Here is a 10,814-nt window from a genome sequence, read left to right as displayed (position 1 = left end):
GAGCAGTTTGTAAGCCATGTTAGAACATGGGCACATAAGTCTCTCTCGAGCTCCCTACTGTCCTCCCATATATGGGATAGTTAGAATTAACACAACTAGTAGATCCATAATCTGTTTCATCATCTTGAGCTCCATAACTAGTTCCACTATAATCAGACATGACATAACCATAGCCATCATAAGATTCATTTGAGTTAGTACTAGGTCTAGTTTCTATGCTCATAAATCCAAAACTGTTCCCCATGTCCTCTTCAGATGGATTGAAGGTATGTGGCCAGTGGACTGTGCATAGATTCTTCATATTAATAAATTATAGGGTATGGGCAAGGATTATCAATTTTTGGGTTTCAATTTGCTTCAATTGCCTTCAAAACTTCTGAATTTTTTTTGGGTTCTGTTATGGGTATCGGGAAATATCGGAGATATCGGCAAAATATCGGAAATATCGGAGATATCGGCAAAATATCGGAAATATCGGAGATATCGGCAAAATATCGGAAATATCGCACTTATCGGGGGATATATCGTCGATACAGGGGAAGATATGACCTTACCCCCCAGTATCGGTGTCGATAGTTGAAAATACCGATATATCGGCAGACATATCGGTGTATCGGCCGATATTTCAATCCTTGCAGTCAACAGGCACAAATTAAGGTTGTTGAGCAATCAAGACAACTTTTTGCATATCCAACCAACAGAAGAATTGTAAAGTAGTAATCTCCACATAACTGTACACCAAACTTGGTGGCATCATAAATGACATTACGGTCAATGGTGAAATTGTCTCCATAAAATGAAAATATTGGGTCTCTCTCACCGAGTAATAGGTTGTTAGCAGATATTGACATAGCGATATCACAAGTAGAAAAGTCTTCCTCCAATTAGTATGGTGTGTACCTGGTTTTGACGGTTCCACACAAAGGGCAAAGTAATCTCAGGCCTAGATTGAGTTACTCTAATAACCAGATGTGAACAGGAGAGAAGTTGCTAATCACAGCATATACTATTGGATGGCTTCTAGAGATAAATATTTTAGGGGTGTTTGGTATCCTATTCAAATAAGAAACTCAAAAACTTTGATTTTTCTTAAAAACAAGGAGTTCTTAAATCTATTTTTAAGATTCAAAAACTTGTTTAGTATGCAACTTGAAAACTATTTTCAAATCTTAAAATTTTGAGAACTTGTGGATTGTTAGGAAAAAAAAACAGATATTTTTTGTTTTTAATAATTGGGGTGTTTTTTAGTTTTAGTTTTTAAAAATAGGGTTACCAAACAGGTTTTCTTTGTTTTGAACTCAAATTCTATTTTTGAGTTTAAAAAGTTGGATTCAAGTTGAATACTAAACAGGCCTTTATTGTCTTATAAGATCCACGTACGTGACGTACCTCCTTTACTTTTGGATAATTTCAAGCTGACATTTTAGACCACAATCAGTTTCTGCAAAACTCGGGTAACTGACCTTCAATATATCTAAACTTTCAAGCTACATATGTCATCACCAGGACATAAATCAGCAAAAGTCTCCAATGGAAGTCTCTTTCAAAGTTTAGATCTTCAATATTCGACTATTTATATGTATGTATAGCTCGCAGAAGCTGATCTTCATATCAATCATAGCTAGCAAACAAAGATCATTCCTCCTTAATTTGTTTCAATGTCTTCGAAAACCAAAACCCTTCAAATATTTCTCCTTTACACCCTCCTTTTCCTTATCCAACTCAATGTCTCTTCCGGCCAAACTGTGGTTAAAGGCGCTTACTGGTATTGGGACAGCGGATTTCCAGCATCCAGCATAGATTCCAGCCTTTTCACTCATCTTTTCTGCGCATTTGCTAATCTTGATCCCAATACTTACCAAGTCACCGTTACTTCCTCAAACTCAGCCCAATTCTCGGGCTTCACACAAACAGTCCAACAAAAAAACCCTTCTGTGAAAACCCTCTTGTCCATTGGTGGAGGAGGCAATGATACTATTGCAGACACCTTTGCTTCAATGGCAAGCCAACCCAGCAGGCGAAAATCATTCATTGACTCCTCCATTAACTTAGCCAGGTCCTACAACTTCCATGGTATTGACCTTGATTGGGAGTACCCGGACACCACCGCTCACATGACCAACTTTGGCACCCTTCTCACTGAGATGCGAGCTGCTGTGGCCAATGAGTCCCAGACATCTGGCAACACCGAATTGCTTTTAGCCGCTGCAGTATTTCACTCTGCAGATTACTATACCATAAATTACCCCATTGAGTCCATATCAAACAGTTTGGACTGGATCAATGTAATGGCTTATGACTTCTATGGCTCTGCTTGGAACTCAAGCAGAGCCAGAACTGGACCACCGGCTGCATTGTACAACGTAACCGCTAGCCAGGTTAATGGGGATGCTGGCATCACATCTTGGATTGAGGCAGGTTTGGGTGCGGATAAGATAGTGCTGGGCCTTCCATTTTATGGGTATGCTTGGCGTTTGCTGAATGCTGATGAGCATGGCCTTTTTGCTCCGGCTGATGGACCGGCCATTGGGACAGATGGGAGCATAAACTACAAGGACATACGGGACTTCATAAGCCAGAATGGGACACAGACAGTGTACAATGCGACGGTTGTTACAAACTACTGCTACTCTGGGACAACATGGATTGGCTATGACGACACAGAGAGTATCTCTGCCAAGGTTTCATATGCGAAGCAAAAGGGGCTTCTTGGTTACTTCTCATGGCAAGTCAGTGGTGACGACAATAACTGGGCTCTTTCTCAAACAGGTTGGTAAATCCTAAGTTGAAATATATTTAACTCTATTGGAATCTTATTGTATATTAACAAATGGATGTTCTGATGTATTAACTACATATGTTTTTACTATTGTTCTTGCAGCTTCAACTACTTGGGGATGAGAAAATGAGGATTAGATCTATATATGCAAATGTAATACCTTACTTGCAATAAGGCTAATGAGGCCAAATAAACAATAACATGTTGCCGTGAGTTCTTATTTTCTTAATCGGTTCATTCTTTGTATGGATGAGCGAATCATTTTGGGAAATTTTGTGTGGATGAGAAAAAAAATAATGTGCGAAATTGGGCTACAAAGCTTTAGCGCGCCTTGTTGAATCCAAAATTCCAAGCTGCACCAAGTCAAGCCCATTTTTTACTTCCTTGGACAAGGAAACAAAATATAAAAGAAGAGCCAACAAGTTCTTCAAGTAAGAAGGAACATGTTCTGAAAGCCCAAGCCTACCCTGAAAATACACTCTTGGCAGTTATATTTTTGTCCAAGAAGAACAAGGTACTACTACATTTGGTCAAAATGCATATATATATAGTTTTTGTATCTGAGCCGGTCGTTTTTTGACCTCAAGTATGTAAGCCGTTCGTTGGCTTATTTGGACAGATCTTAGACAAACATATTACTTACACTGCTCCCCCTCAAGCTGAGGGAGTGGAAGCGAAAAAAGCACTGAGCCTTGAGCCTTGGTGAGTACACATCTGCAATCTCATCTTGAGGACAAACACATTGAACTTGAAAAGATTTACAACTACTAGTGACCAATTCCCTTCTCTCACGAAGTGATAATCCAACTCGATGTGCTTGGTCCTAGCATCAAAGATGGGTTTAGAACAAGTAAGAGACAAAGCACTAATGTTGATCACGCCACAAAGACGTAGCTGTTACTGAGGCAAAATGCATATCTGAGCCGGTCTTTTTTTGTTTTTTTTCTTTAATTAAGTATCTAAGCCGATCATTGACTTAATTGGACAGCATGCAGAAGAATTCTTGTAAGAAACTTATCAATTTGTTATTGATTCAAATTAGACTGACTTTCCTTTCGAAAAGCTAGAATTGTTGTAGGCAAAGGCTGCAGACGGGAGTCTTAATTTCACTGTTTTTTCAGATTTTTTAAACATAGTATAGCCGCGCGGCTATACGGGTCAGTTTTATATGTATAGTATAGCCGCGCGGCTATACTCGTGTCTGTATAGCCGAGCGGCTATACGCTTTTGAAACGTGGCGACCAGCCGCAATGAGTGCTTTTTTTACATTATAAATAGTATAGCCGTCCGGCTATACTCGGGTTTTTCTTATTTATTTTTTTCAAATAGCCGAGCGGCGATACCCGGTCGGCAATACAGTTTATGAAACGTGGGCCCCTAATTGTAAGGCGGGTCTTTTTATTTATTTATATAAATAGTAAGCCGTACGGCTATACTCGGTTTTTCTGAAAAAAAATTTAGTTATTAATGTTTCTTACAAAATAGTATAGCCGCCTTTAAAAACAATAGTGTGTGTGTGTATATATATATATTTCCTTTTTGAAATATCTGAGCCGGATGTTGACTTAATGGGACAGCATGCAGATGAATTTCTGGAAGAAACATGTCAATTTTTATATTGATTCCCAAACCAACCAAGTCATCATTTCCACTCAAGACCAACCCCAATTTGCCAATTTCACAACCATCGTTGAACTAAGAAACCCATCAGTCAAAATCATTTTATCAATAGGCGCAAGTAAGACCGCTTTTGCTTCCATGGCTAGCCAACCAAGCTCCCGCAAAGCATTCATTGACTCCTCCATAAACATTTCTAGATCTTATACCTTCCATGGCCTTGGCATTAACTGGGAGTTCCCCGGCCCGGCCACTGACGTATCTAACTTTGGCATCCTCCTCGCAGAGTTGCGAGCCTTGGTGCCCAATGAGTCCCAGACAAGTGGGAGGCCCCCATTGCTTCTAGTGGCAGCTTCTACTACTCTGCAACTTATCACTCATTGTTGCACCCCATTCAGTCGATATCAGACAACTTGGACTGGATCGATGTGATGGCATATGACTTATTCGCACACGGTTGGTCACCCAATGTAACAGGGCCCCCTGCTTCACTATACAACCCAATCAGTCCTATAAGTGGAGATTCTGGGCTCAGTGCTTGGCTTCAGGCAGGTGTACCAACATCAAAGATTGCATTTGGCCTCCCATTTTATGGGTACGCATGGAATCTTACAGACCCAGATCATTCAGCATGGTATATTTGCGCCAGCCAATGGAATGGCAGTACCGCCAGATGGCGCGCTGGGTTATATCCAAATCAGGGCTTGTACAGCTGTGACACCGTGTTCAATTCCACACTTGTTATGGACTATACCTGTTCTGAGAAAACTTGGATTGGTTATGATGATACGCAGAGTATCACTACCAAAGTCTCATATGCTAGTGGCAAGGGACTGGTTGGCTACTTTGCATGGAACGTTGGCCTCGATTTCAATTGGACTCTTTCACAAGCAGGCAGGTATATATTTATATGACACCAACCCTCTTTCATGTTCTATTAATTTTGTGCTAACTCCTCATGTGAATGTTAAATTTGTTTGCAGCTTCATACGATTGGGAAGCTTAGGGACGGACAACTTTTCCTGCCAGAAGATCATGTGATTTTACGCTCTCCTTTCCACTGTAAAGACCAATTAGCTGATGCTACCCCACTCAAAGCAGAAATGGCATGCCATTTGTATTCCTGATTTAGGCCAATTACCTAGAAAGAGAGAGAGAGTAAAATAAAATAAAATAAAATAAAGAACCGTTCCAACATTTTTTTGTTTTGTTTTGTTTTTAAATTAGCGATAACGAACACTGATAGTAACTTCGTTCTCTTTTTATCTTATCCAACCCCTGAAAGTCCTCCTCTCCATATCCCTCCAAGACTCTCTCGTTATCGTCTCCATATCCCTCCGCAGGCCGAGGCCAGGTGGTGGTCTTCGGGGGTGGAGGCCTGGTGGTGGTGGTGGTCTGTCGTGAGAGAGAGAGAGAGAGAGAGAGAGAGAGAGAGAGAGAGGGAGGGACGGAGAGAGCGAACGAAGCGACGGCTCAGAGGAGAGACAGACAATAAACTAAAACTCGGGTTTTTGGTATATAAATAGTATAGCCGGACGGCTATACTCGGTTCGGCTATACTTGGTTTATCACTGTTTCTAAAAATAGTATAGCCGGGCGGCTATACTTCGGTTTTTCTTCGGCTATACTCTGTCTTTATTTTTTTTAAAAATAGTATAGCCGGGCGGCTGTACTGATTTTGACACGTTGGCTCTTCAGAGCTGAGCGGGTCATTTTTCTTTAAAAATAGTATAGCCGGGAGGCTATACGCGAGGGAGGCGACGGCTCAGAGGAGAGAGAGACAATAAACTAAAAGTCGGGTTTTTGGTATATAAATAGTATAGCCGGACGGCTATACTCGGTTTTTTGAAAAAAAAAATAGTATTCGGCTATACTTGGTTTTATCACTGTTTCTGAAAATAGTATAGCCGGGCGGCTATACATATTTTGACACGTGGTCTTTTTGAATAGTATAGCCGGTCGGCTATACTCGGTTTTTCTTCGGCTATACTCTGTCTTAATTTTTTTAAAATAGTATAGCCGGGCGGCTGTACTGATTTTGACATGTCCGGCCATACCTATTTGAAAACGCGGCACCTATTCACTAGGCGGGTTCTCTCTTTTTTAATATAAAAATAGTATAGACGGTCGGCTATACGTGGTTTTATTAATGATTCTGAAAATTAGTATAGCCACCGGGGATTCTGGGATCAGTGATTGGCTTCAGGCAGGTGTGCCTCCAAAAACGATTGCATTTGGTCTTCCATTTTATGACTAGCATGGAACCTAACGGATCCAAATCAGCATGGTATTTTTGCACCAGCCAGTGGAATGGCAGTACCGCCGGATGGATCAGCGGGTTACAACCTAATCAAGGCATATATAGCTGAGAATGGTGCACCAACTGTGTTTAATTCTACACTTGTTATGGACTATTCCTATACTGGGAAGACTTGGATTGGTTATGATGATAGGCAGAGTATCACTACCAAAGTTTTGTATGCTAAGCGAAAAGGACTACTGGGATCCATGTCAATTGGACTCTTTCATCAGATGCAGGTATGTATTCAACTAAGCATTTAAAAGCTTCCCAATCATGTTTTTCATCATTAATTAATTGTACTGATGATGCCTAATGATGTGTGTTAAATTTGTTTGCAGCTTCATGCGCATGGGGAGCATAGGGACACTACTTTTCCTACCAGAAGATGATGTGATTTGCTTTCTCCACAATAAGACCAATGTGCTGATGCCTATTAATTGTTCTCCATCAACAAACACATTAATGATAAAGTTGTAATCCCATTTGTATTTGTCTTTCTTTCTTGTTTTCCTTTTTTGTGATAACGAGTAGTGGAAAATAGCAGAACATGGCTGAAAAATATCCTCGTGTGATGAAAAAATGATTTGAGATAGATCAACAATTACTTGAATGAGTTGGTTTTGCACTTGCAAGTTGCATCAACTAGGTTGATATAATTCTGATTCTGAGCCCAAGATACTTTGTTTAATTTAATATTTGATTTTCAATTTCCGGTGAAAACACGGCTAGGCTAACAGCATGCATTTTTAAAGTTGGAATGGAAGTCTACATGACATTAATGGAAGAATAAACAGAAATTGGAAATCTTATTGTTTATCTGGTCGCTTAGTCTTATTGCAAGTAACAGCTCTATCTGGATACAGAGCGTGGTCTTATTTTAGGTAATTAACGTATATGTATCATATCAGCAGTAACTGTAATCTTTGTGCTCATCCCCATGTGCTTGAAGCTGCAAGAAGGGAAAAAAAACAAATCATATAGTTAAATCAATCAACAGTAATTAGTGCTACTAAACAAATAGTTATCGTCTTGTTCAGCCAAAAACTACACAACCACATATTGTATTATTGAATTTAGAAGAATTAAATTCATATATATTATGCAAATTACTGGTGTTGTTACTAACCTGTTTGAGAAAGAGCCCAATTACTGTTGTCAGCGCCAACATGCCACGCAAAGTAACCAAGAAGCCCTTTTGTTACCTTGGCATATGAAACCTTTGCAGAGATGCTCTGCGTATCATCATAACCAATCCATGTTGTTCCTGAGTAGCAATAGTTTGTAACAACCGTGGCATTGTACACTGTTTGTGCCCCATTCTGGCTTATGAAATTTCTTATTTGGTTGTAGCCTTGATCTCCGTATTGCCCTATAGCCGATCCATTAGCAGGAGCATAAAGGTCGTGGTTATTCGCGTTCAATAAACGCCATGCATAGCCATAAAAGGGAAGGCCTAGCACTATCTTTTTGGCAGCCAAACCTGCTTGAATCCAGGATGTGATACCAGCATTCCCGCTAACCTGACTGTTGTACAATGCAGCAGGTGGTCCGGTGTTGTTTGGGGACCAACCAGGGCCGTAGAAGTCATAAGCCATGACATTGATCCAGTCTAAACTGTTTGATATGGCCTGGAAGGGGTAATTTATGGTGTAGTAATCTGCAGAGCGAAAGACAGCGGCGGCTAAAAGCAAAGCAGTCTTGCCAGAGGCCTTGGACTCATTGGCCACTGCAGCTCGCCACTCGGTGAGAAGGCTGCCCAAGTTGGTCATCTCAGTGGTGGAGGATGGATATTCCCAGTCGAGGTCTAGGCCGTGGAAGTTGTAAGACCTTGCTAACGTGATGGAGGAGTTAATGAATGATTTGCGCCGGCTGGCTTGGCTGGCCATTGCGGCAAAGGTTGCTGGATTAGCACTTCCTCCGCCAATGGATAAGAGGGTTTTCACTGCAGGGTTGTTTTTTTGGACTGTTTGTGTGAAGCTTGAGAAGGGGGCTGAGTTTGAGGAAGAAACGGTGACTTGGTAATTGGCGGAATTAAGATCAGCAAATGCGCAAAATAGATGAGTGAAAAGGCTGGAATTTATGCTGGAGGCTGGGAAGCCACTGTCAGGAAACCAGTAAGCGCCTTTAACCACAGTTTGGCCGGTTGAGAAGCTGAGTTGGGCAAGGAAAATGAGACCCGAAAGAAGGATCAATGGAAGGGTTAACTTGGAAGACATTGCAGCAAATGGATGAAAGAGGAAATAGTTCTTGCTTGCTGATTGTTATGACGATCTTTTTTGTGTATATATACACACACAACACAAGATGATGCAAAGTCGCGTGTAAAATTATATATTGGACTTTGGACTTTGAATAAAGAAAGTTGCAATAAGAGACTTTTGTGCGGTGCCATTGGCGTAGATTGAGCGGACCGTACCAAACATGTCATGTTCTTGAGTTTTGACTTATTTTTGCCGATTGGTAATGACGTATGTAGTGTATAAACATCAAATACATTGGTACGAAACTTCCAGAAACCGATTCTTATCCACAATGCGAACATCTTTATTCATCCAAAAGTAAGAGTTAGAGGGATCTTATCTTATAAGATATAGTTGACATCTCGTGAATTGCTATTTATAACCCCTATAAATTATAATGCCCTACTTGAAAGATTGGACTTTAGATGAGCAACTCGCATCCCTTCTGGTTAGGGAGGTCCAAAACCCAAATGTTGTAGTCCATGGTGGTCCTACGCGTGAGATGGGTAAAGGAAACTTTAAGGCCACTTCCAGCAGGCCCCTAGGGCTCGGGCTCTTTTTTTTTTTGTGGGGGCGTGGGGGGTGGGGTTGGGGCAAGAGCCCAAAGTCAAGTTCTAGCAATAGAGGCTGGCCCGGACAAGGTGGGGTCCACTAGCCTGGGTTGGCCCGAAAGCAAGGGGGCCCGAGTGCTGGCATGAGGGCGTCGCTGATGCTAGCGTGGCGTCGAGGCGGGTTTAAATTTTTTACCGTTGGCGCGTGACAATTTGCTGCGCGTCGGTTGTCCTCTGCCACGTGGCATAATCTGGTTCTCCGATTTTCGATTTTTCATCCAATCCAACGCCCTGGATGTTTTCAAGGCAAAAAATTATGAAAAAAAAATCGTAACAATTTTTTTAAAAACCCCAAAAAATACTGAATTTTTTTCTATAAATACCAATCCCTACTCTTCACTTTTAACAACAAATTCACTTTCTACTCTAAATTTTTTTTCACTTTCAATTTTAATTTTTCTCTATCAAAGAAACTATTAAATAAAATTCTTTTATTCAAACATTCCATATATAAAAAAACTAACCACAACCAAAGCATTAAAAATATAAATAAATAAATAAAACAAACCACAACCAAAGCATAAAAATTTCTCTATCAAAGAAACTATTAAATAAAATTCCTTTTTGAAATTCCGATGAAATTTATCTGAAATTTGAAACAAAAATTTATTTGAAATTTGAAACCGAAAATCTTAGCCGAATATTTTATCAGAAAATCTCATCCAAAAATATTGTCCAAATTAATTGTTTAGGTAAACAAATTTATGAAAAAAACAAAAAATTGAATAGTACTTGCCCTTTGCTATGGCAACTGCTGGAAGTGCAATTTGTTTTTTAAAGGCATACACTATTCATGTGAATAGTGTCTGTCCTAGCCCCCCCTTGCCATGGCAAGGGTTTGACTGCTGGAAGGTTCGAGCCATATGAATAAGAATGAGATACTTATTATTAGAACAAGAGATACCAACATGGATTTACAATTCGAATGGTAAAGTGCCTACCTTATAGTACTTAGAACAAGGATTTAACTCTCACATGGATTTGATGAAGACAATTTTGTCTGATTGAGAGATAGTATACAGAAATTAGGGAATACAATAAATGAGTGACATCACAAGAAATCAGAAGAACAAAGCAAGTGATTTTAAGAGATATGATGAACTAAACTTACGTGACTGCAATCAATGTGTTTAAACACATGGTGATTTATGACTTGTCAAAACGAAAAACTTTTGTATGCTATCGTAACACATATGACATTACAAACTTGGTATATTGCTCAAATTATAATTCAGTGGTGGGGAATGTACACATTTGCTTGTTCT

At 40.0% G+C, this 10,814-nt stretch overlaps 2 protein-coding genes and 1 pseudogene across 2 annotated transcripts; 2 read left to right on the top strand and 1 right to left on the bottom strand.

Moving 5' to 3' along the window:
- Positions 1 to 1,460: 1,460 nt before the first annotated feature.
- LOC103341231 (class V chitinase-like) lies at positions 1,461 to 3,008 on the top strand. Its single transcript, XM_008244717.2, has 2 exons — positions 1,461 to 2,769; positions 2,882 to 3,008. The coding sequence occupies exons 1-2, from the start codon at positions 1,659 to 1,661 to the stop codon at positions 2,899 to 2,901; spliced, it is 1,131 nt and encodes a 376-aa protein (XP_008242939.2). The 5' UTR covers positions 1,461 to 1,658; the 3' UTR covers positions 2,902 to 3,008.
- A 1,349-nt stretch (positions 3,009 to 4,357) lies between these two features.
- LOC103341374 (class V chitinase-like) lies at positions 4,358 to 7,087 on the top strand (annotated as a pseudogene).
- Positions 7,088 to 7,441: 354 nt separating this feature from the next.
- On the bottom strand, positions 7,442 to 8,969 carry LOC103341232 (class V chitinase-like). The gene is made up of 2 exons (XM_008244718.2): positions 7,825 to 8,969; positions 7,442 to 7,647 (listed from the first exon to the last, which is right to left on the bottom strand). The coding sequence occupies exons 1-2, from the start codon at positions 8,912 to 8,914 to the stop codon at positions 7,628 to 7,630; spliced, it is 1,110 nt and encodes a 369-aa protein (XP_008242940.2). The 5' UTR covers positions 8,915 to 8,969; the 3' UTR covers positions 7,442 to 7,627.
- Between the last annotated feature and the right edge of the window lie 1,845 nt (positions 8,970 to 10,814).

Source organism: Prunus mume, linkage group LG8, assembly GCF_029339155.1.
Source record: "Prunus mume cultivar Tortuosa linkage group LG8, ASM2933915v1, whole genome shotgun sequence".
In the NCBI taxonomy this organism is placed as follows: domain Eukaryota; kingdom Viridiplantae; phylum Streptophyta; class Magnoliopsida; order Rosales; family Rosaceae; genus Prunus; species Prunus mume.
This window is presented reverse-complemented; position numbering and strand designations above follow the sequence as displayed.